The sequence below is a fragment of the Physella acuta genome, unplaced genomic scaffold, assembly GCF_028476545.2.
Source record: "Physella acuta isolate Inbredline_101_S28 unplaced genomic scaffold, ASM2847654v3 ptg000737l, whole genome shotgun sequence".
Classification (NCBI taxonomy): domain Eukaryota; kingdom Metazoa; phylum Mollusca; class Gastropoda; family Physidae; genus Physella; species Physella acuta.
In genome coordinates this window covers 40,086-67,447 of record NW_026732255.1, presented here as the reverse complement: position 1 = coordinate 67,447, position 27,362 = coordinate 40,086, and the positions used below count along the sequence as shown (strand labels likewise).

The 27,362-nt window shown below is 34.5% G+C and overlaps 4 protein-coding genes across 4 annotated transcripts; all 4 read left to right on the top strand.

The window, feature by feature from the left end:
* Nucleotides 1-1,405: 1,405 nt before the first annotated feature.
* Nucleotides 1,406-4,676, top strand: LOC131950103 (zinc metalloproteinase nas-1-like). The gene is made up of 3 exons (XM_059312147.1): nt 1,406-1,462; nt 2,851-3,003; nt 3,520-4,676. The coding sequence occupies exons 1-3, from the start codon at nt 1,406-1,408 to the stop codon at nt 4,354-4,356; spliced, it is 1,047 nt and encodes a 348-aa protein (XP_059168130.1). The 3' UTR covers nt 4,357-4,676.
* Nucleotides 4,677-9,612: 4,936 nt separating this feature from the next.
* LOC131950102 (blastula protease 10-like) lies at nt 9,613-11,662 on the top strand. Its single transcript, XM_059312146.1, has 3 exons — nt 9,613-9,669; nt 10,057-10,215; nt 10,724-11,662. Exons 1-3 carry the CDS (start codon nt 9,613-9,615, stop codon nt 11,660-11,662), a joined length of 1,155 nt encoding a protein of 384 aa, XP_059168129.1.
* Nucleotides 11,663-18,677: 7,015 nt separating this feature from the next.
* Nucleotides 18,678-21,965, top strand: LOC131950101 (zinc metalloproteinase nas-34-like). Its single transcript, XM_059312145.1, has 3 exons — nt 18,678-19,207; nt 21,726-21,841; nt 21,943-21,965. Exons 1-3 carry the CDS (start codon nt 18,678-18,680, stop codon nt 21,963-21,965), a joined length of 669 nt encoding a protein of 222 aa, XP_059168128.1.
* Nucleotides 21,966-25,434: 3,469 nt separating this feature from the next.
* On the top strand, nt 25,435-27,111 carry LOC131950106 (blastula protease 10-like). Its single transcript, XM_059312150.1, has 2 exons — nt 25,435-25,585; nt 26,080-27,111. The coding sequence occupies exons 1-2, from the start codon at nt 25,463-25,465 to the stop codon at nt 27,016-27,018; spliced, it is 1,062 nt and encodes a 353-aa protein (XP_059168133.1). The 5' UTR covers nt 25,435-25,462; the 3' UTR covers nt 27,019-27,111.
* Nucleotides 27,112-27,362: the final 251 nt, after the last annotated feature.

Genomic DNA, 27,362 nt, shown 5'->3' with positions numbered 1-27,362 from the left:
TTGTTGGTTACAGCCGTCGGAAGGCAAAATTGACAAAACTTGTATTCAACAATAATGATGGAAGGATTCTATTCAAATCGTTGATGTCCATCATTCAACACGATTCAATTAACATTACAACAGGGACGTTACTCTGACAATGTTATGGCGCATTTGTTACACTTTTTATTTTAATATACTTCATTTTAAGATACTAGATCTACCTGATAAACATTAAGTAAGAATGTTCTAAATAATTACCGGTAAGTATTAATTTTACGTAGGTAACTAATCCGGAAATGTAGTTAAAATGAGGTACATATAGATACAGAACACTACTTAAATAATCAAGTATAACATGTGTTAGTTGAATGAGATGACACAATGTAATAGTCTATTATATTTTTTTTACTGTAAAATGGTTAAAGCGTGATGTTGCATTTATGTTATCGATTTAGCTGTAGAACGTCTCCGAGTCCACCAAGCTCTGGTGGTTAATTAACTTAGGTTGGGGGAACCAAAACGGCTGGGCGTAGTGTAGTGGTGAGGTCACAGAAACAGGCGAACTCTACATCACATTGCCGATGGACCGTCAGATCAGAAAAGGGAACCTCACTTTTTCTTAGTGCACTTTTTTGAGGCTGTGGAAGTTAAAACCATCCACCATTGGGCTACCAAGCACACATTTGAACACACATGAACCACTGATCGAATTTACAAATAACGGAGATAATCTGATACGGGAGTGTTAACACGTCTTATTGAATTACACTGTGACAATGTTCGCCCATCTCGCAACCTTATCTGAAGGATTAGCTTCGTGTTGATTACATGCTATGTGGTGAATGTGTAGTTATGGGAACTTGCAGTGGCGTATTTGTGTTGGTGTATAAGATGCTGAGTATGTTTTCAAATAGTAAATATTTGTTTGCATGACACTAATGCCAAGGAAGAAGATCGTGGTCTAACGGCAGAGCGTGAGGCGGATAGCCCGAGGGTTTCGAGTTCGGATCTCGGTGAGGAATTGGAACTGCAGGTCTTCACTGAGTCCATCGAGCTCTAATAGGTAATTGAATCAAGTCGGAGAAAGTAAAGGCGGCCGGGACGTCACGATTCCTTCATATAACTTCTACTTCAACTACCCTACGGATCATTACTTATTTTATAACGTATAGAAAAACAAAGATACCTGTTCGTGGTTTCCCCCCTCCCCCTCTCTATGAACCAGACATTATTTCAAAAGCCACAACAGACGTGGTAGATGTCAAACTCTCTGTTACTTTCTTTTCCTATTTGTAGTTAGAGCCGCCCACGATAAATATTTACAATACTTAGGATTAATAACATATGGGTAGATGACTCTGATCAACAAGTGCCTAGGATATGTATATGGTAACAAATTAAGTTATTGGATAATCACATCAAAATGGCGGTTAGTGGATTGATTATTTTGTTCCTGCTGGCGTTTGTTGATTCTGCTACGGTGAGAAATGTTATTTTAACATTACATACAGTGTTTTTTTTATAACTTTCTATCAGTTAAAAAATAGAAGAGTTTTGACCAGAGGGTGAAAATTAGTGAAGTTTGTATACAGATCTTATGCTGTACGCTATTCTTTTGGTTGTCTTATAATTTTACTGCTCATGCTATTTTGAACTGTTGACAAAGGGGCACCAAGTGTATTATATACATTTCTAATGGCATTTGTGCCTTGGGATAATCTATCCAGACATTCCACAAGTAACCATTTGAAGACCACAGGGACTAAAATTAAGTTGTCACAGTTTCTACTTTTGAAAAAATGAGATTTTGAGTTTGAGATCCTTTGCTAAGGATCGAGGCGGTTTTACGCTTTCATATTGTTATACATGATATTGGTATACATGATACATTAGTACTAAATGAAAATGGCACTAACGCAAACATTTCTTAAAATGGACATCTTGGTTTGTGTGGTCTTCAACTGTTTTAGCACTGCAAAATGTTTATGTGACGTCGCACTTTCCACCAAGACAAGGGTTCCTTTCTAAAGACTTACATAAACTGTGTTAAACTGTTTTTGTTTTAAAGATCTGTATCAACAAAAGTAACGTATCATCAGATTTCTGCTATATACAAGGGCCGAAGTAACATTAAAACAATAAAGGTTTCTTTATATTTGTATCGTGTTAATGATACTCCTCTGGCTTAAAATCAAAGGAATGATCAAATTGACGTCATCATCATCATCATCATCATCATCATCATCATCATCATCATCATCATCAACATCAATATCACCATCCTCATTATCATTACCATCTTCATCATCATCATTATTATCATCATCATCATTATTATCATCATCATCATCATCAGCATCAGCATCATCATCGTCAGCATTATCATCATCATCATCAATATCATCATCATCACCATCATCATCATCATCATTATCATCATCATCATCACCATAACCATCATCATCACCATCATCATCATCATTATCATCATTGTGATCATTAGTCCCGTGAAATCTTTGCAATGCATATGGATGCAACGACACTTCTCCATCGCACTCTGTTTTAGGCAACTCCTCCAAGTTGAGCCCATACCATTCTGGCCGTTCATGCTTCACTGACAACTGATTTTTTCCATTAGTCATTTTAAACAAAATCTAATATCAAGTGTTTTGTAATGAATCTTACAATATTCACTATAGCAAACTTTAATCATGTTTAGTGTTTATATTATATTACTCTTGTGAGAAACAAATGTTATGTTATTCTTTGTTTTGTTAAATTACATACAGTAGTCATGTTACAAATTTGAATTATGTAATTGTGTTTTGAAATGAGCTTCTGATATATGTTTAATGACGTCTGTTTTAGATATCCTTTACGTCAGACCAGACTACAACAATCGACGAGCAAATAACCGAAGCTTCCATGAGCAAGAGAGCTCCAGAAAGTCAAGACGACGACAGTCTCGAACTTCACGAACTGGACATGCGATTGACCCCTAAACAGCTACAAAGTCTCCAGGTATAAATGTCGTTATAGCTATTTTATGCATACATTTATTGTATTATCTCGTTCTGATGCATTCCTTTGAAATTATCAACTTGATCAAAAACTTCATAACAACTGATTGATTAGAAAGTCTTATAATAATTTATTTAAAACTATATAAGCAAAAACGTATATACAATTCACTTGTTTTTGTTTTTCACTTTTAAGCTTATTGTAATTGAAATAAAATTAAAATCTGACGTTTCCTTCAACTATTTAAATACAGACATTTTCGTATTTGTTTTGGGGTATTATACAGGTGCAATACAACTTTAATGTTTAACTGAAATCACATACAATTTTACACATGTAAATAAGTTTCACTGTGTAAAGAACAAAATATTCATATTAGTTTTTTTAACAAATAATTTTTTTTTCAATCTCAGCATTCATATATGTTACGTGATGTTTTTTTAACAAATTCTTTTTCAATATCAGAACCCACCTACGTCAAGTGATGTTTTTAACAAATAATTTTTTCAAAATCAGAATCCATCTATGTCAAGTAATTATAATACCAACACGAACGGATTAACAAGCAGAGCAATTTTAAACACTACAATACTTTGGCCTAATAATAGAATTCCTTACATAATATCTAGTGGCATCTTTAATGAAACTCAAACGAAAGAAATCATGAAAGCCATAAACGAATGGCAAAATCACACCTGCATTAAATTCGAGCCAGCGAATCAATCAGATAAAAATTACGTTGACTTCGACAACGGAACTGGTTGTTCTTCTGGAGTGGGGATGCTTGGGGGTGCTCAAAAGTTATACTTGGCTGAGAGTTGCAGAAAAAAACGTCTTATCATTCATGAGATTGGCCATGTCATTGGTTATAATCACGAACAGAGTCGGCCGGACAGAGATGACTATGTTGAAATTATGACCGCAAATATTAAAGAGCAGCGTTTGTCTAATTTTAGAAAATTGCTTCCAGAAACTTTTGCGAATTACACCCCTTACGACTACACAAGTATCATGCACTACGGTAAGACATACTTCAGTGCGAATAATCAAACCACAATGCGAACAAAGAACCCGGCTTATCAAGACATTATTGGAACGGTTAAAAATGTGAGTTTTTACGACATCAAAGATGTGAACATAATGTACAACTGCGCTGGCCATTGTCAAAATAAGCCCATCTGTCCAGGGGAGGCGTTCGTAGGGAAGGACTGCAAGTGTTGGTGTCCCGGGAAGGGAGATAATCCATTCGTTTATTGTTCAAGTGACCCAGTAACACCAGCGACTACAAATTCGCCGAGTGTTGCAAGACAGCAAGTGATAAATATAAACATAGACATTAAAATTAACATATAGTGGACGCTCGTTAAATGTATGTGTGTCTTATGTTCCCCTAATCTACCCTGACTTTTTATTTAATAATTAAAAATTAATATAATGGCAACACATGACAGATATTCGAACTGATATTAAATTTAACATATTATTGAGGCTAGTACTTGTGTTTTATGTTACCTAAAACATATTATTTCTTTTATTTCCATAAACATATTATGGCAAGATATGACAGATATATGAATTGATATGAAGCTTAACATATGATTGAAGATTGTACGTTTTATTTGTAGCTCAAAAGAAGTCTTGATTTTAGTTAAATTTACATAATTTGTCTTTGAAGCTGGCGAATTTAAAAAAAAAACAAAAAACTTTGAACTTCTTATATAATTATTATTTTAAATATAGACAACCTTTAATTTAAAGAAAAAATGCTTTTTGTAATTAGATCTATATATTATTAGAATATTTTTCTGAATGTTTACATTTCCCAACTTTTTACATCGAAGAAAATAACAACACAAAATCAATGTGTTCGACCCAGGTAAAAAGCTAAAAATAGAAGGTATAAAAATTAAGCGTAACACATTAGCGCGCCTAGATTAAGTGTACGTGTTTTATGTTCCCTATAAATAAAACCCTACTTTTTTAAAAATTAATATATGGTGGCAGGATATGGTAGATTATTGAATTGATATAAACTGATATACAATTGAGGTTTGTTTCAATGCACGTGTTATATTTTGCAATAATATTGTCTCTGTTTTAAATTCAATAAATATTTTATATACAATCTGGCTAAATGCAATTGTGAGAAAATCTAAACATGCAAGTAAATAGTTGTAAAACCTGCGAAAAAATATGGATCAATACTTTTTTATATGTTTTATTGTGTAGATCAAGATTTACTTCAATGTTTTAAAAATCATCATTATATTTATATTAACTTATGTTTAATTTTTTATTCTAAATAAACCCTTTTATTTCTAACGATTATTTTTTAATTAGTAAAGCAAAGTAATTATTTTTAAAATGTGGTTTCTTAATGTTTTAAAATTTCATGTTTTAAAAAACGGTGACAACTTTTTAAAAATGTGATTTGAAAAAATAGAAATAAATGCAATTGTTGTTTATACTTGTTTCTTTGTATTCTACAATGACGTACGTGTCAAAACTTTGGCAAAAAAATTAGCTTCTTGCCTTAAATGTCTAAAACGCTGATAAATCTTAACTAAAATGGGTTGTTAACTTTTATAAAATTGTCAATATTGCAATTTGCACTGAAATAATCTAGTGTCAAGTTGTGAGATATAATTGAATCTTATGCAGGTTAGTAGATGAATTAAAATAATTACCTACGTGTATTTGCACAAGGATCTAACAACCAGTTGTAGAGATTAATACTAATCTTCATATTATTAAATATAAAACAAATTATACACAAAAACAAAGTGTATTTAAAATTAGACCACGACAACAATCATCAAATCTATTACATGGACTAGTTTTCTGGGTCTAGCTCTAAATTAATTTATTTTTACAGTTTACACCCTTTCGTTTGCCTTGTTTAGCTCTCAGCGGAGTATAGGCCATTTAAACAGCATTCGATACGTTTCTTTCTTTTGCTTTTTTCCCCGTTTCTTTCCTATGGTTTCCAGTAATTCGTCGATAAGTTCTTAGTTATTTTGGTTCTCCGTCTTTTCTTGATTTCATTATAGACCTTTTCTAATATACTTACTGCCGTGGTAACAGTTTAGCTTAGATATAATCTGGTTTGAATAAAGCAGTAGATACCTGTTATAACTGGGGTCTATGTATCCATCGCGCAGCTATGCAGTGAGAGGGTTTGTACTACCATTCAGTTCCTCTCTTACCTAATCAGTATTCAACCTAGAGTTCTGACAAGTACGACGACATCAACGTTGACAATGAGTTGACAGAATGACATTAGTTATCTCCACAGTTTATTGCACCATAATAATACATACGACGACGATACTGAGACTTGACTACATACACGACCTCACCCTAACACAACAAGAACAACACTATTTAACATTCTTCCCCGGCAACAACGATCCTACACTGAACTGTCACATTCTTGCGTACCGCATCACATCTTCCATGCGTTCATTATAACTTTCGCACCAATATTCGTTCGCACCAACATGCATTATCAAACACACACCATAACATTACCCCCCTCTCTTTGCAAGCAAACAACAAGCAATGAAGGAGCTATTTTAGATAAAATCAGAGCATGCGGTAAGAAAGTCTGATGGAAAACTGCTATCAGATATACCAACACGGGCTTATGAAGAGAGAGCCACACATCTAGGAGAGAAAACTTCAAAATCAAACAACTGTTGACTTCTAGATTGTTCTTGGGTGGACAAATATATGGAAATAACTGCAATGAGAAAAAAGACTGAGATAAGCGTCGACGTCCTGCAATTAGCCAAACATTTTGACGGTCATGCTTAAAGTTGTTGGAGGAAATCACCATCAATATTACAATTAAGAATGTAGAACAAGAAAGAAGACGTTGCAACTTCTCTCTAATGAGTTCAGTGTACCGGTGTATAATCTGAACAGTGGGAAACTGTCTAAATGAACATATTAAGTTTTTATAAGTAAAAACATTAACAGAACGGTACGTTCAGGAAAATTATTGTAACAAAAATAATAAAACTGCTTCAAACCAAATTTGTTTTTAGAAAATATATTAAAACATTCAAAACAAACCACATGTTCCTATTCGCATTAAAATGTGATGATAGTTCAATGTTTAACAACAGTGACCACTTCTTCTCGGACGCTTCAAGTAAAAAAAAATTATAACATGTTATACTTTTATTTTAATAGTATTCACCGCATTATTGTTGGCCTTGGCTATGGATCATAATCAAATATATGGTCCTAGGTGCTTTGACCACAGGTGCTTTGGCCATAGGTGGTTTGACCATAGGGGGTTTGACCACAGCGGTCAAAACCCCTATGGTCAAACCACCTATGATCAAAACCCCTATGGTCAAACCCCCTATGGTCAAAGCACCTGTGGACAAATGTCCGCGCACCAAATATATGGGTATGTTGTAATTTTAATTAATTTAGTGTGGAGTGCAAATTATCGATATAGGAGACGAAGGGGAATCTATCAGCTGCGGGTGATGTGCAAGGGTCGATAATACACAGGGAAATGTTTAATTAGAGATAGAAAATGGGGAGGTAGTGGAAAAAAATCAGGTACTGTAAAGGGTAGATAATAAATAGGAAAAAGGTTAATCAGACAGAACATAAGTAACAGGAGTGGGCGGTGATGTGAAAGGTACATTACAGACAGGCGGAAAGTTAATTAAATTTAGAGAAATGCTGGTAGTGAGTGTGTACATAGCAGAGGGTTACACATTAGAGATGTTTTAATTTAAAATAGATAGGAGGGACTCCTAGAATAGATTTTTATAAACATCAAGATGTGAGGAGAATGAAAAGAACGGGGATCATGCACGGATTCTAGATGTACAGAAAACAGATAATACTTAGATGGGGACGTTAACACTGTAGCAATCTACCCAGAAGGTAAAATTATTTCTACCTCGCTGTTTTTTTTTTGGATGGACATAGGATTTAGAAGTGAATCCAGAATGAAAAGCAGGCTGAAATCGGAGCCATCGTGTCGTATGATGCATTTCATGTTGTTACGTAATTCTTAATTGCGTTGTAGGAAATCCCGTCCGATATTACAATTTAAACTAAAAGAAGATAAGGGAGGGGATTATCAAAAGGGGGATTAACGTTTAATTAAATACATGGACATAGACTATGGTGGCTACGTGCATAAAAATTAGAATTGCATAGATAATTTTGTTTCATTCAATAGCATTACAAAACCATGTATGTGTAAAAAAAATCACCAAGTATTATTAGTCTAGTACAAAATTAAACACATGTTATGTGTTCATATCGACCGTTCGATTGCTAACCCGAAAGTCTCGAGTTCGGATTCCGTAGTTCGTCCCTGAATTCACCCAGCTCTAATGAATACCTGACGGACAATAAGGAATGAAAGGCGCCTGGGCAATAAATCCTGACCACATTATCCCATAAAATACTGAGGACACCCGAAACAGGTGAACTTTCATTCCCCTACCCCATGGACTGTAAGTTTCAATAGAATGTGTTGATCTCAACCCAGACTAAGTATGCAAGCATACTACCAACACAACACAGATTTAATTAATTGCGAAATAGTGTTCAATCTCTTCCCTCATGTCCAATACTCGTTCGAGTATCGTGTTACTGAAGTAGGCGTAGGACTCTGATGCAACTTTGTATCGATTTATTTTTTCTTCTAATATTCAGTGCAATACTATTGAATTACAATTGTTTATTATCGGCGTGCAACAATTAATTACAGGTCGAAATGAAGTTATAATCTTAGGCGGATTAATAAGTAATATATTAATTTCATACCTTGTGTATGTGTTCTTGAATTTCACGGCTATGACCTACGCACGTGGTAACCTCACAGCTAGGTGGGTAAAGCAGTGGCGAGGTTATGTTGAGGTTTTGAAAAGGGGAAGACAAAATTTTTAAGTAGTGGCGACATTTTGGTGAGATTTTTTTATAGGATGAGACTGAGGTTAATACGAGAAGAGGTAAAATGTGGCCATTGTATTTTGAAGAATTTAAAATCTGTAGTAGAGTTCGCACTGCCTGGTCAAACGGTAGGAAGCACGCTAGCTAACCCGAAAGTCACGAGTTCGTTACATCAGCTCGAGACCGCAAACCTTCCTGACTCACCTACCCGAAACAGTGCTGGTTATATGGGTGAGCGAATAGGTTGCTTGATACAGCAATGAGGGAAAGAAAAGATGTGGGGAAAAAATATCGGTTATGTCAAATATATATTTGGCTAAATATTCAGAAAGAAGCCGTTGTCTGCATGTAATTTCTTTTCAATTTAAAGCTCAAAATTACTCTGTCAATGATATATATATATATATATATATATATATATATATATATATATATATATATATATATGTATATATACACATGCATACATACATACATATTTAATAAATAAATATATATATATATATATATATATATATATATATATATATATATATATATTTATTTATTTATTTATTTATGATGAGTGGGGTTTTGGGAAACGCCAATGCTAGATTTGATCTATTATGTGGTTTATCAACACAGTAATTCGCTCTGGCAAATGGTAACAGAAAAAGTTTACATGTAGATTGTACAACAATGATAGTTAGAGGCCTTTTTCTCTTGCTCCTGCTCAAGGCTGCTGAATCTGCCGCCGTAAGTTATCATTTTATGTTAATATTGTGTTAATAGATTACTTAAGCGTAGGTGTAAATATATGATAAAGAAAAGATATAATTCGCAGAGGGCGAGAGATCTTTGCGGGGTAATTTCAAGTGTTGGATGTGAACGTGCTTTTAATTTTGTTTGAATCCCTTCAAGTTTGACGTGAAGTTTAATGTGTAATCTAATGCCATTCTTTCAGAATCGTAATTAAAAATGGATTAAAAATCATGTCCATATCCCCAGTTGCCATCCCCGTAGTGTTATATAAGAATATTCGAGAGAGTTTAGGGGAGATCACTCCCGCTTTATTTTCTAAAACATTATATTTCTGTTCTCTTTGACACTTTGTGACTCCACTAGTGATATCTTCTGTTACAGATACCCGCACCGTCAGACCAGACGACAACTCAAACGATGGACGAGCAAATAGCCAAAGCCTCTATGGCAAAGAGAGCACCGGATAGCCAAGCCGACGACAATCTAATCCTATACGAACTGGACATTCTACTGACCCCTGAACAAGTACTATCTCGGGAGGTATATGTTTTGTTGTTTTTTTTTTTTTTTAAATTATTTTATTTAGACATTTAAAGTTTTAGTAATGGATGAATTAATTAAAGTTATTAAATAATAATATAATAGTGAACTTTCAAAGATTAAAACCTAAATTTATCATAATTTAGAAATTTGGTCTGCCGGCGGCAAGATGATCTCTGGAATATAATATCTCAAAAAATTTCTCGGAAAAAAGATATATATAACGAGAACTTTGGCAAAAAATATCAGGAAAAAGATTCACACCGAGAAAAGATCTTTGAAATAACTCTGAGGTTTTTTTTTTTGCCGGTTAGCCAATGTTAAGAACAATGATAAACTTAATTGAAAGAAATTCATCGAAATTTTTTATAAAAAAAACTGTTATATTCTGACCGTTTATTTTATTTAAAATGTAAGTTTATAATAATTCTTTTTTTTGGTTTGTTTTATGAGTTTTTTTTTGTTTGTTTGCTTGTTTTTTTCTCTCATTCTAATTTTTCTTTCAAAGGAATTGCCCAATACGGAAGATGAAGATAATCCAGTGCCAGTTGAGTTAAATACTAATATACAACCATCGCGAATTTGGCCAGATAAAAGAATTCCTTATAAAATAACCCCTGACGTGTTTAATACAAAAGATATACGAGAAATCATGAAAGCCATAGACGAATGGCAAAAGCACACCTGCATTAAGATAGAGCCGGCAGATTCATCTGATGAAAATTATATAAACTTCGACGACGGGCCTGGTTGTGCTTCTCATGTTGGTATGCTTGGGGGCCCTCAAAAAGTGACATTGGCCGGGAACTGTAGGAAAAAACAGATCATTATTCACGAAGTTGGCCACGCTATCGGTTATAATCACGAACAAGGTCGGCCGGACAGAGATGACTATATTGAAATTATGATTGAAAATATTGACAAGCAACGGCTATATAATTTTAAGAAATTGTTCCCAGAGGCTTTCTTAAATTACACGCCTTACGACTACCAAAGCATCATGCACTACGGTAACAAATATTTTTCCGCAAATGGTGAAATCACACTGCGAACCATTGACCCGGCTTATCAAGATATCATAGGAACGGCTAAAAATTTGAGTTTTTACGACATTAAAGACGCGAACATTAGATACGACTGCGCCGATCAGTGTGAAAACAAACCCATCTGCCCGGAGGAAGCGTTTGTGGGTAAAGACTGCACGTGCCGGTGCCCCGTTAAGGGAAAGAAAATCTTGTCCACTTGCCCAAGTATCACAACTAAAAGGGCGAAAACCACGACAACAACAACAAAACGGATGAAAACCACGACAACAACAAAACGGACAAAAAGCACACCAACGACACCAAAAAGGAAAAAAATCACGACAACAGAGATTGAACCGACAGCTTCGTGTGAACTTTGTTCAGATGCATCGTTTTGGAAGATGATGCAGGTTTATTTTTAACATTAAAATGTAACAAATGATGGAAACTTATTTGTCTACACTACTTGAGTTTTATGTACAACTCTTGTATATTGCTTTTTCTAAAATGAAATTATTTCTGAGGCTTCATTTTCAATAAATTTAAATTTGTTTTTTTCATAAATTTAATTCAATTCATATATTTTGCACCTATAGTTTTATAGTTACAAAGTTCCAATTCTACAATGAATGAATAACTGTAGCTAGTGCTTTAACTGTTCACATTTGTATTCTAATTTTAAAAAAATGAATGCATGGAATCTTTACCCTTTATGTAAGACGAGCCGACCCGCAGCGCAGCATACCCTGCTATTTAGTTGTTTTATTTTCTACTTTTCAGTAATTCATAAATTGTGAATTCGACACTACCAATACTGCGACTGAAAATGTGTTGCTTTAAAACAGTATCAGTAGTTCGTGAAGGATGGGACCCCCCACTTTATATATATATATATATATATATATATAGATATATATATATATATATATATATATATATATATATATATATATATATATATATATATATATATATATAAAGAGAGAGAGAGAGAGAGAGAGAGAGAGAGAGAGATTTTTCTTTGTGTTGCTGTTGAGAAAAAGGATAGTGAAAGTTTTCTTTTATCTTTTGATCGATTTCCAGTAACCGAAAGTGGTATTTATTCCGTCTGGGCTTTAGATGAGAGAGTGAGTTTTGTCTTGATATTCTTGGTGTAAGGAAATCCGACCTGGAAATTTTAAGTCGAAGTTTGAGTCCGTCTAGTTATTGTGAGAGAGAGTCTGCCTTGTCGAGGTGTCTGATAGGTCTGTAACCAACCTTTGGGAGAAAGTAGTATTATATGTAGGACCCATTGGGTCAACCCAGAGGCGTAGACCGCACCGGGTGACACCATTTAGGGGGGTGACACCAAGGCAAAAAAAAGCAAAAAAATTTAGAGAAAAAGTTGAGGGGGTGTGCATATTGAAATTTTAAGAGGGGAGCGGGGGGTTGAAAATCTAAAATTTGAGGGGGGGGGGGGACGCAAATCGAAAGTTTGAAAGTTTGTCGGGAAGGGTCGCTATGTCTCTGGGGGGTGACACCATTAAGTGCCGCACCGGGCGACACCCGACCTCGCTACGCCACTGGGTCAGCCTATGATTGAATAAACATCGGATCAAATCTCGAATCCTGTTACGTATTTGTCTGTTTGAAATGTATGAAACTACCGCTGGATCTAAATCATCACAGCCATAACAGATGGTATTTTGATTTGGTATTTTCATTTTAATTTTTATGAACAAGAAAATGTAAGCACTGTTGCTGGTTTGTCAGACTGTGGACCTTTCGATTTGTAAGTGAACTATTTACGCCTTTCGGTTTTACAAATTTTTACTTATGTGGTTACTTCCTACATCAAAGTATAAGCTTTTAAAATGCCTATCTGTGTTAAACAGCGAATACTTGCTGCTGAAATCTGATGATGATTATGACGTAAGTAAAATTAAAAATATGGAGTATAATTACTGAATTTAAAAAAGAAACAGTACTATATCCAACGTAGGTAATTTGGCCATTGACTCCCAAACAAAGGGTGTGTATTTTATATAAGTGAGCACCCACTCTTTTATTTTTAGTCAAACCAGCATATAACTTTAAATTTCGTTTACAAATCGAAACGGTACTTATGGGTATTTTTGAAACCGGAAATAGAGAAAATTACCAGTTCCGGATACCGGAAACCACTCCAAATTTTTGAGTCATCTGTACATAATTTTTTTGATCGTATAGATGAAACTTCATCTACCTAACTGAAACAGTACTGAAGTTATGGAGTTCCAACTACCGATTAGCGGATATAGTTCAATTAAAAAGATGAAAAAGAAAAATAGTCTTACAAACTAATTTGTAAATTTTAAACTGCTCAAAATATTCGTTTTTAGAAACCGGAAGTGAAATAAATATCACTTTCGGTTATATCAAATCGCGTAGAAGGTGAAAGAAAAATACAAATTCAATATATATGAAAATTTGTCAACCTAACTCAAACGTCAATGATGCTATCGTGATAAGATACACACATAACAACAGACAGGATTGCAAAACTAGTTTTTTTCGGCTGCGGAATTCATATAAAACGTCAATTTTTTTTTAAAATCTAGATTTACATGTTTGCAACATTACAATGAATCTTTAATATTCTGTATACTATAAAGTAAGTAGGTAATAAACTTTGAAAACTGTCAAAATATATATTTTGTTAGTCCATGGGAGTCTACACTATCGCCAAGATACCTGAACAAAAAGAGATTTTTTTTTTTGGGGGGGGGGGGGGGGGGGGGCTGGGAGGATGTTGAGTTCATGGGGCGCTCCTACACCACTTTTCGGTCTTAGGTGCTTTGACCACAGGTGCTTTGACCATGGGGGTTTGACAATACGGGGTTTGACCACAGCGGAGCTTTGACCATAGATAGGCTTTGTCCATAGGGGGTTTGACCACAGCGGGGCTTTGAAAACAGCGGAGCTTTGACACCGAGGGGGGTTAACCATAATATATAGATTTTAAAATAGAAATTAGAAACTTATTTTAAATTTTTGATACTATTCATACGATTTTTACAAGCTTTTATTTAACTCACTTCCTCTGTCTGTCGACAGTCTGTCGTCAGTCTAGATAGAAACGTAGGAGTGAAAATTCGGACAGTTCTACTTGACCGATACGATTCACAGTTGGCACGTGGGTCAAGACATGAAGACAATGCAATCTGAAACTAAATTTGACTTAATTGGATGCCTAATTAATTTTTTATGAATTAATTAAAATTTGGACCGAATTAGTAGGCATGTCTAGCTAACCACACCACACGCGTCATCACCTTCAATAGCTGCGCCATCACGTAATGGCTGCGTTCAAAAACCATTGCGCGCCTACTGAACGTGATGTTCAGTAGGCGCGCAATGGTTTTTAGTCATGTAACTCTATTGTAAATAAAACATGTAAAGTACTGAAAAAAAAATTCACAAAAAACGTTTTAATAACAAGCTTTTATGTAATGATGCACTAAAAAGTAGAAAATAAATTATAGACTACTATTTAAATAACTATAAAGAAAAGCGTGGGTGTCTTCCTTAACATTAGTAAAGGTATCCAATAGATACTAAAGTGACCCACAGCTCTGATGGGTATCTAACTTGGGTAAGGCAAAATAAAGGCGGTTGGGCAAAGAGCTGACCACATTATTCCTTCATATGCTGAGATCAAGAAACAAAAAAGCTCTACTTTATCTGCCCAATAGATCGTTAGGTCTAAAGAGGCATCTTTATATTACAAGCTTTTATTTAACTCACTGCCTCTGTCTGTCGACAGTCTGTCGTCAGTCTAGATGGAAACGCAGGAGTGAAAATTCGGACAGTTCTACTTGACCGATACGATTCACAGTTTGCACGTGGGTCAAGACATGAAGACAATGCAATCTGAAACTAAATTTGACTTAATTGGATGCCTAATTATTTTTGTATTAATTAATTAAAATTTGGACCGAATTATTAGGCATGTCTAGCCAACCACACCACACGCGTCATCACGTTCAATAGCTGCGCCATCACTGTACGTTCAATAGCTGCGCCATCACGTTCAGTAGGCGCGCAATGGTTTTTAGTCATGTAACTCTATTGTAAATAAAACATGTAAAGTACTGAAAAATTTTTCATAAAAAACGTTTTAATAACAAGCTTTTATGTAATAATGCACTAAAAAGTAGAAAATAAATTATAAACTATTATTTAAATTACTATAAAGAAAAGCGTGGGTCTCTTCTCAAATATTAGTAAAGGTATCCAATCGGTACTAAAGTGACCCACGCTTTTCTTTATAGTAATTTAAATAATAGTTTATAATTTATTTTCTACTTTTTAGTGCATTATTACATAAAAGCTTGTTATTAAAACGTTTTTTATGAAATTTTTTATACATGTTTCCTGAGAGTCCATTAATTGAAATTAACATGTACTGAAAAAAGTCAATAACGATATTTTAGTCTCCACATAAAGGCTGGTGCTAGGCCTCGTAGATTTATTTTAAGTATAAATGGAACGCAAATAATGAGACATAAAAAGTTTTACAAATAAATAAAGTAGATATACCTGAAAATACACATCATACATTAAGGATAAAAAAAGCATGCCAACAGCATAGTCAAAGAAGTAATACTTTCATGGTTAACTAAATTAAAGATGTGCTATAGCACGCAAATATGTATGTAGGCCTACATCTGTTTGACCATACGCCAGTACATCTGTTTGACCATATGTCAGTAAATCTTTTTGACCATATGTCTGAACAGCACGTTGTAAATTTTCGTGCAGCATTCTGTATAGCTTCTCAGCTGGGTAGCTTGCACCTGCAACACCTTGCAAGAAAGCGTGTGCAGTCCACCTGTAGACCTTCAAGGAAACGCCACATTGCTGGGTGACTACATTGGAGGAGAGACTGCCATCCTTCACTGATGTTATTTGTTCGTGCTACACCATTATCAATCGCGTGTATTTGATTCCAATTTTTAGAATTAATCCGTACCATATATGGACAAAGCGCTTGTTATCAAACGCCCGCATTGGACAAACCACCTGTGATCAAAGACCCTCTGCTGAGAAAACACCTGTGGTCAAATCCCTTATGGTCAAAGCCCCTATGGTCAAAGCCCGTTTTGGTCAAAGACCCGCTTTGGTCAAAGCCCCTTTGGTCAAACCACCTATGGTCAAACAACCTATTGTCAAAGCACCTGTGGTCAAAGGTCCGCTCACCCCATTTTCATACGTTACTGCCAAGAGTCTCAAAACAACAGTTACAATCTAATGTAGGTGTGTAGAAAAACACAATTTCGAATACCACTGTAAAAATGTTAGTCTATTACACAACCTTACTTTGTGTTAATAACATGCAACGTGGCGCATGTACGGCTATGTGAGCAGGCAGGGGCGTAGTTTTGTGAGACAAATAGAAGTTGAAGCTTTCCACATAGTAAATACACGATTAATTTTCACACTACAAAAACAGATGCCCTCGCTCGTTTCTTTTACCCTTACTATTAATTAACTAAACAGGTTGAATCGGCAAAGTGCAAGGACTCGTTTAAAAAGTTGAGACATTAGCCCTGTAGGAGTGCGGTGAATTTTCTCACTGGGGACTAAATAGGGGGGGGGGGGCGGGGAGTCTGTGGGAGTGCGGTAAAAAAATGTTATGTACTGTGACGACCGCGACTAATCACAAAAACATTGGTCAAAATTTTACATTTGCTACAACTGTTAGGGGGTCTAGCCAAGTCACATGAGCCTATGGACAGCACGCCACTGCCGAAGCATGATATTTATTTTACTTGCTTACTGTGTTTGATATCATGTAGGTAGGGCAGCCCACGTTATAGATAAGGATTAACAACATATGCTTAGAGAACTTTTAATTAGACGTGCCCGGGATACAAATATAGTAACAGATCAACGCACCTGAAAATAAGACCACAATGGCGGGTAGTGGATTTGTTATCTTGTTTCTGATAGCTGTTGCTGATTCTGCTGCAGTGAGTATTGTTATTATAAAAGCTTTTGTTACGTTTACAATATGTTTGTATTTTTATTTGTACGTTTGCTCAGATATATTTCGATTTGCAACCCCCTCAAACTTCTGATTTGCACCCCCCTCAAACTTTCGATTTAACCCCCCCCCCCCTCCCATCAAACTTCCGATTACTTTTTCCAACCCATTTTGGCGCCCCCTAAGGTCGGCGCCCGGGGAAATATGTCCCCTCTATATCTGAGCAAGAATCAAAATAAAATTATCACCATCATTCCTGTGGACCCATCGTGGGGCATATGGACGAATCAGAACCTCTCCATCTTACTTGTTTTTGAGGAATTCCTTCAAGTTGGGTTTAAGACATTCCGACCGTGTGTGTTTCACTTTCAGCTGATCTTTTCCATTAGTCATTTTTTTAAATAGTTATGTTAAGTAAGCATTTTGAAAGGAATCTTACATTACTCACTATAGCAAACTTTAAAACTGTTTAGCATTTTTTGAGGGATATTATGTTACTCTTGTGAGAAACAAATGTTCTATTCTGTGTTTTGTATCACAAAATTTAGAAGTCCTTTTACCAATTTGAATAATGATCTGTGTTTTACAACGAGCTTTTTATCTCTATCCTTGATGACGTCTGTTTCAGATACCCTTCACATCAGACCAGACGACAGCCCTAACAATAGACGAGCAAATAACCGAAGCTTCCATGAGCAAGAGAGCCCCGAAAAGCCAAGACGACGACAGTCTGGAAATTCACGAACTGGACATGCGACTGACCCCTAAACAGCTACAAAGTCTCCAGGTAAATATGTCTTTATTACTTTTTAATTAACTTATTTTTCATATTCAATAATTAATTGTTTCAAAAACTTCAAACATCTTTATGATTATAATGTAACGTCGGCTTAATTTTTTAAGTCTTAAATGTTGTGAATAATACACGTTAGTTTTTCATCGTAATGTGAACTGTAATCAAAGCAAAAAAAAAGTTTAATGTTTTCTTATATCATTGAAATACAGACGGTATAAAATGTATAAATATTTTGCAATACAGTTCTAATGCAAACTATTTATTTAAATGTATATTTGCAATCACACACAGTTTTACATACGTAAATAACTTTCACGCTATAAAGAAAAAAAAACGTTCGTCTTATTACAAATATTTTTTTCAATATTAGAACGTACCAGTATCAAATAATCATGAATCAAACGTGAACGGAAGAGTGAAAAGAGCACTTGTAAACACTACACGTCTTTGGCCTAATAATAGAATACCTTATATAATGACACCCAGGGTGTTCAATGAAACTCAAACGAAAGAAATCATGAAAGCCATAAACGAATGGCAAAATCACACCTGCATTAAATTCGAGCCAGCTAATCAAACAGATGAAAATTACGTTGACTTTGACGACGGAGCTGGTTGTTCTTCAAATCTAGGCATGGTTGGGGGTGTTCAAATAGTATATTTGGCTGAGAGTTGCAGGAAAAAACGTCTTATCCTTCATGAGCTTGGCCATGTTATTGGATACAGTCATGAACAGAGTCGACCGGACAGAGATGACTATGTTGAAATTATGACCGCAAATATTAAAGAGCAGCGTTTGTCTAATTTTAGAAAATTGCTTCCAGAAACTTTTGCGAATTACACCCCTTACGACTACACAAGTATCATGCACTACGGTAAGACATACTTCAGTGCGAATAATCAAACCACAATGCGAACAAAGAACCCGGCTTATCAAGACATTATTGGAACGGTTAAAAATGTGAGTTTTTACGACATCAAAGATGTGAACATAATGTACAACTGCGCTGGCCATTGTCAAAATAAGCCTATCTGTCCAGGGGAGGCGTTCGTAGGGAAAGACTGCAAGTGTTGGTGTCCAGGGAAGGGAGATAATCCCTTCGTTTATTGTTCAAGTGACCCAGTAACACCAGCGACTACAAATTCGCCGAGTGTTGCAAGACAGCAAGTTATAAATATAAACATAGACATTAAAATTAACATATAATGAACGCTAGTTAAATGTACGTGTGTCTTATGTTCCCCTAATCTACCCTGACTTTTTATTTAATAATTAAAAATAAATTAATATAATGGCAACACATGGCAGATATTCGAACTGATATTAAATTTAACACATAATTGAAGCTAGTACTTGTGTTTTATGTTACCTAAAACATATTATTTCTTTTATTTCCATAAACATATTATGGCAAGATATGACAGATATATGAATTGATATGAAGCTTAACATATGATTGAAGATTGTACGTTTTATTTGTAGCTCAAAAGAAGTCTTGATTTTAGTTAAATTTACATAATTTATCTTTGAAGCTTACGAATTAAAAAAAAACAACTTTGAACTTCTGATATAATTATTATTTTAAATATAGACAACCTTTAAATTAAAGAAAAAATGCTTTTTGTAATTAGATCTATATATTATTAGAATATTTTTCTGAATGTTTACATTTCCATCTATTTACATCGAAGAAAATAACAACACAAAATCAATGTTTTCGACCCAGGTAAAAAGCTAAAAATAGAAGGTATAAAAATTAAGCGTAACACATTAGCGCGCCTAGATTAAGTGTACGTGTTTTATGTTCCCTATAAATAAAACCCTACTTTTTTAAAATTAATATATGGTAACAGGATACTGTAGATATGTGAATTGATATAAACTGATATACAATTGAGGATTGTTTCAATGCACGTATTATATTTTGCTATAATATTGTCTCTGTTTTAAATTAAATAAACATTTTATATACAATCTGGCTAAATGCATTTGTGAGAAAATCTAAACATGCAAGATAAATAGTTGTAAAACGTGCGAAAAATTTGGACCAATACTTTTTTATGTGTTTTATTGTGTAGATCAAGATTTAATTCAATTTAAAAAAAAATCATCCTTATATTTATATTTGTTTAATTTTTTTTATTCTAAATAAACCCTTTTGTTTCTAACGATTATTTTTTTAATTAGTAAACCAAAGTAAATATTTTTAAATTGTGGTTTCTTAATGTTTTATAATTTCATGTTTTAAAAAACTGTGACAACTTTTTAAAAATGTGATTTGAAAAAAAAAATGCATTTGTTGTTTATACTTGTTTCTTTGTATTTTACAATGACGTACAGCGTGTCAAAACTTTGGCAAAAAAATTTAGCTACTTGCCTTTAATGTCTAAAACGCTGATAAATCTGAACTAAAATGGGTTGTTAACTTTTATAAAATTGTCAATTTGAGAAGAAAAATATTGCAATTTGCGCTGAAATAATCTAGTGTCAAGTTGTGAGATAAAATTTAATCTTATGCAGGTTAGTAGATGAATTAAAATAATTACCTACATGTATTTGCACAAGGATCTATAACAACCAGTTGTAGAGATTAATACTAATCTTCATATTATTAAATATAAAACAAATTATACACAAACAAAGTGTATTTAAAATTAGACCACGATAACAATAATTATATCTATCATATGGAGTAGTTTTCTGAGTCTAGCTCTAAACGTTTTTATTTTTACAATTTACATCCTTTTCCTTCGCATTGTTTAGCTATCAGTGGAGTATAGGCCATTTAAACAGCATTCGATACGTTTCTTTCTTTTGCTTCCCCCCCCCCCCGGTTCTTTCCTATGTTTTCCAATAATTTGTCGATAAGTTCTTAGTTCTTTCTGTTCTCCGTCATTTCTTTATAGACCTTGTCTAATATACATACTGCCGTGGTAACAGTTTAGCTAGATATAATCTGGCTTGAATAAAGCAGTAGATACCTGTTATAACTGGGGTCTATGTATCCCGTAGCTATGCAGTGAGAGGGTCTGTACTGCAATTCAGTTCCTCTCTATTCAATGGACACCAGCGAGAAAAGTCTCAAAGGTATATGAGAGGTCCATAAATTAATTTAAAAATCTTACACGTCGTAGTTACAATTAATATGGTTATAAAATCCTGTCTGTCTGGTTTTTTTTTCGGTCTTTACTAAAGATTGGATGTATTTGATGTTTTTATTATTTTCGGTAACTAAATAAATTAAAAAAAAAAAGCAAAAACAATTTGGTTTTCACGTGTAATGGCGACATAAACAATGGCCGCCATAAATTTTATTGTACACATTGTAAGCTAAAAATATAAAAACTAGGTCATGGTGTTTAAATTTGCTTTGTTATTTAAAAACTTGATCTGCAAAGTTTTGTAAACAAAATAACTATAAAGTGGGGCTGTCAGAAATCGATCACGGAGTTCCTTTACAGCCAATCAATGTTTGTCTTACGAAAGTGAAACATCGGGTTATTACTTAGGCTTGATGAAAATAAATAGAAATGTAGCCTTAAACTCAACAAATTATTTTCAAGTTCTCTGGATCTGCAACTTGTATAGCATTGATTCTAAAAATATTAAATTTCTGAATTAATTTTAGGCTTAAGTTTTTAATAAAATTTTATTATTTTTATGGTCCTAAATCTAAAACAGCACATTCTTATTCCATGTCAACAACATTACGGAAGGATTTTCGTCAACTCACTGGTGTCCATTCATTATTCAATCTAGATTTCTGTCAAGTACGACGACATCAACGTTGACAATGAGTTGACAGAATGACATTAGTTAACTCCACATTTTATTGCATCATAACAATACATACGACGACGATACTGAGACTTGACAACATACACGACCTCACCCTAAGACAACAAGAACAACACTATTTAACATTCTTCCCCGGCAACAACGATCCTACACTGAACCGTCACATTCTTGCGTACCGCGTCACATATTCCATGCGTTCATTCTAACTTTCGCACCAATATTCGTTTGCACCAACATGCCTGATCAAACACACACCATAACATACCTCTCACCGCAAGATAAAAACAAGCAATGAAGGAGCTATTTTAGACAAAATCGGAGTTCGAGCATGCGGTAAGATAGTCTAATGGAGAACTGAAATCAGATACCAACACGGGCTTATGAAGAGAGAGCAACACATCTAGGAGAGAAAAACTTCAAAATGAAACAACTGTTGACTTTTAGATTGTTCTTGGGTGGACAAAGCATATGGAAATAAATTCATGGAGAATAAAAGACTAAGTTAGAGTCGACGACCTGCAATGAGCAAACCATTTTGATGGTCAAGCTTAAAGTTGTTGGAGGAAATCACCATCAATATTACAATTAAGAACGTAGAACAAGAAAGAAGACGTTACAACTTCTCTAATGAGTTCAGTGTACCGGTGTATAATCTGAACAGTGAGAAACTGTCTAAATGATCATACTAAGTTTTATAAGTACAAACATGAACAGAAAGGTACGTTCAGAAAAATTATTGGAACAAAAATAATAAAACTGCTTCAACATGAATTTTATTTTTAGAAAATATATAAAAACATTCAAAACCACATGTTCCTGTTCGCATTAAAATTTGATAACAGTTTAATGTTTTACACGGGAGCTTCAAGTAAAAAAATATAATAACATGATATACTTTTCAATGGTGTTCACCGCATCATTGTTGGCCTTGGCTATGGATCAGAATATAATATACAAATTATGTTGTCATTTTAGTTATTTTAATGTGGTGTGCAAATTATCGACATGGGAAACGAAGGGGAATCTTTCAGCTGCGGGTGATGTGCAAGGGTCGATAATACACAAGGAAATGTTTAATTAGAGAGAGAAAATGGGGAGGTAGTGGGAAAAATCAGGTACTGTAGAGGGTAGATAATACACAGGGAAATCTTTAATTAGAGAGAGAAAATTGGGAGGTAGTGGAAAAAAATCAGGTACTGTAAAGGGTAGATAATAAATAGAAAAATGGTTAATCAGACAGAACATAAGTAACAGAAGTGGGCGGTGAAATGAAAGGTACATTACAGACAAGCGGAATGTTAATTAAATTTAGAGAAATGATGTTAGTGAGTGTGTACATAGCAGAGGGTTACACATTAGAAATGTTTTAATTTAAAATAGATAGAGGGGCTCCTGGAATAGATTTTTTAATAGATATCAAGATGTGAGGAGAATGAAAAGAACGTGGATGCGCGGAATCTAGATGCTCAGAAAATAGATAATACTTAGATGGGTAAGGTAAGACTGTAGCAATCCACCTAGAAGGTAAAATAGTTCTACCTCGTTTTTTCTTGGACGAACAAAGGCTTTAGAAGTGAATCCAGAATGAAAAGCAGGCTGAAATCGGAGTGAACGTGTCGTATGGTGCATTTCATTTTGTTACGTAATTCTTAATTGCGTTGTAGGAAATCCCGTCCAATATTACAATGTAAACTAAAAGAAGATGGGGGAGGGGATTTTCAAAAGGGGGATTAACGTTTAATTAAATACATGGACATAGACTGTTGTGGCTATGTGCATAAAAAGTAGAATAGCATAGATAATTTAATACATGGACATAGACTATGGTTGCTATGTGCATAAAAAGTAGAATTGCATAGATAATTTCGTTTCTTTCAGTTTCATTACAAAACCATGTATGTGTAAAAAAAAAATCACCAAGTATTATTAGTCTAGTACAAAATTAAACACATGTTATGTGTTCATATCGACCGTTCGATTGCTAACCCGAAGTCTCGAGTTCGGACTCCGTAGCTCGTCTCTGAGCTCACCCAGCTCTAATGAATACCTGACGGACAATAAGGAATGAAAGGCGCCTGGGCAAAAAATCCTGACCACATTATCCCATAAAATACCGATGACACCCGAAACAGGTGAACTTTCATTCCCCTACCCCATGGACTGTAAGTTTCTAAAGGATTTGTAGATCTCAATCTAGACTAAGAAGTATGCACGCATACTACCAAACCAACACAGATATAATTAATTGCGAGCTAGTGTTCAATATCTTCCCAATACTCGTTCGAGTATCGTGTTACTGAAGTAGGCGTAGGACTCTGATGCAACTTTGTATCGATTTATTTTTTCTTCTAATATTCAGTACAATACTATTGAATTACAATTGTTTATTATCTCCGTGCAACAACTAATTAAAAGTCGAAATGAAGTTATAATCTTAGGTGGATTAATAAGTAATATATTAATTTCATACCTTGTGTATATGTTCTTGAATTTCACGGCTATGACCTACGCACGTGGTAACCTCACAGCTAGGTGGGTAAAGCAGTGGCGAGGTTATGTGGAGGTTTTGAAAAGGGGAAGACAATTTTTTTAAATAGTGGCGACATTTTGGTGAGATTTTTTTATAGGATGAGACTGAGGTTAATACGAGAAGAGGTAAAATGTGGCCATTGTATTTTGAAGGATTTAAAATCTGTAGTAGAGTTCGCACTGCGTGGTCAAACGGTAGGAAGCACGCTAGCTAACCCGAAAGTCACGAGTTCGTTACATCAGTTCGAGACCGCAAACCTTCCTGACTGATAAACAGTGCTGGTTATATGGGTGAGCGAATAGCTTGCTTGATACAGCAATGAGGGCAAGAAAAGATGTGGGGAAAAAATATCGGTTATGCCAAATATATACTCGGCTAGATATTCAGAAAGTAGCCGTTTGCCTGCATGTTAAATGGTTTCAATTTAAAGCTCAAAATTACACTTTCAAATATAAATATAAATATATAAATTTATATAAAAAAAATATAAATGATGAGTGGGGTTTTGGGAAACGCCAATGCTAGATTTGATCTATTATGCGTTTCAACAACACATTAATTCGCTCTCGAAAATGGTAACAGAAAACGTTTACATGTAGATTGTACAACAATGATTGTAAGAGGTCTTTTTCTCTTGCTCCTGCTCAAGGCTGCTGAATCAGCCGCTGTAAGTTATCATTTTATGTTAATATTGTGTTAATAGATTACTTAAGCGTAGGTGTAAATATATGATAAAGAAAAGATATAATTAGCAGAGGACGAGAGATCTTTGCGGGGTAATTTCAGGTGTTGGATGTGAACGTGCTTTTAATTTTGTTTGAATCCCTTCAAGTTTGACGTGAAGTTTAATGTGTAATCTAATGCCATTCTTTCAGAATCGTAATCAAAAATGGATTAAAAATCATGTCCATATCCCCAGTTGCCATTCCCGAAATGTTATATAAGAATATTCGAGAGAGTTAGGGGGAGATCACTCCCGCTTTATTTTTTAAAACATTATATTTCTGTTCTCTTTTACACTTTGTGACTCCACTAGTGATATCTTCTGTTACAGATACCAGCACCGTCAGACCAGACGACAACTCAAACGATGGACGAGCAAATAGCCAAAGCCTCCATGGCAAAGAGAGCTCCGGATAGCCAAGCCGACGACAATCTAATCCTATACGAACTGGACATTCTACTGACCCCTGAACAAGTACTATCTCGGGAGGTATATGTTTTTTTTTAATAATAATATTTTTATTTAGACATTTAAAGTTTTAGTAATGGATGAATTAATTAAAGATATTGAATAATATAATAGTGAACTTTCAAAGATTAAAACCTAATTTTAAATTTTTACGATTAAATATGACATATCATAATTTAGAAATTTTGTCTGCCGACGGCAAGATGATCTCTGGAATAATATCTCAAAAAACTTCTCGGACAAAAGATATATAATGAGAACTTTGGCAAAAAATATCAGGAAAAAGATTCACACCGAAAAAAGATCTTTGAAATAACTCTGAGGTTTTTTTTTGCCGGTTAGCCAATGTTAAGAACAATGATAAACTTAATTGAAAGAAATTCATCGAAAATTTTTATAAAAAAAAACTGTTATATTCTGACCGTTTATTTTATTTAAAATGTAAGTTTATAATAATTCTTTTTTTTTGTTTGTTTGCTTGTTTTTTTTTCTCTCATTCTAATTTTTCTTTAAAGGAATTGCCCAATACGGAAGATGAAGATAATCCAGTGCCAGTTGAGTTAAATACTAATATACAACCATCGCGAATTTGGCCAGATAAAAGAATTCCTTATAAAATAACCCCTGGCGTGTTTAATACAAAAGATATACAAGAAATCATGAAAGCCATAGACGAATGGCAAAAGCACACCTGCATTAAGATAGAGCCGGCAGATTCATCTGATGAAAATTATATTAACTTCGACGACGGGCCTGGTTGTGCTTCTCATGTTGGTATGCTTGGGGGCCCTCAAAAAGTAACATTAGCCGCGAACTGTAGGAAAAAACAGATCATTATTCACGAAGTTGGCCACGCTATCGGTTATAATCACGAACAAGGTCGGCCGGACAGAGATGACTATGTTGAAATTATGATGGAAAATATTGACAAGCAACGGCTATATAATTTTAAGAAATTGTTCCCAGAGGCTTTCTTAAATTACACTCCTTACGACTACCAAAGCATCATGCACTACGGTAACAGATATTTTTCCGCAAACGGTGAAATCACACTGCGAACCATTGACCCGGCTTATCAAGATATCATAGGAACGGCTAAAAATTTGAGTTTTTACGACATTAAAGACGCGAACATTAGATACGACTGCGCCGATCAGTGTGAAAACAAACCCATCTGCCCGGAGGAAGCGTTTGTGGGTAAAGACTGCACGTGCTGGTGCCCGGTTAAGGGAAAGAAAATCTTGTCCACTTGCCCAAGTATCACGACTAAACGGGCGAAAACCACGACACCAACAACAAAACGGATGAAAACCACGACAACAACAAAACGGACAAAAAGCACACCAACGACACCAAAAAGGAAAAAAATCACGACAACAGAGATTGAACCGACAGCTTCGTGTGAACTTTGTTCAGATGCATCGTTTTGGAAGATGATGCAGGTTTATTTTTAACATTAAAATGTAACAAATGATGGAAACTTATTTGTCTACACTACTTGAGTTTTATGTACAACTCTTGTATATTGCTTTTTCTAAAATGAAATTATTTCTGAGGCTTCATTTTCAATAAATTTAAATGTTTTTTTTTTCATAAATTTAATTCAATTCATATCTTTGCACCTATAGTTTTATAGTTACAAATTTCCAATTCTACAATGAATGAATAACTGTAGTTAGTGCTTTAACTATTCACATTTGTATTCTAATTTTAAAAAATTAAAGTTTAATTTGTTATGCTTACATGCTTTATCACTCAGGAAGTAAATGTTTGTATAAGGTGTGTTTTATGAGGGAAT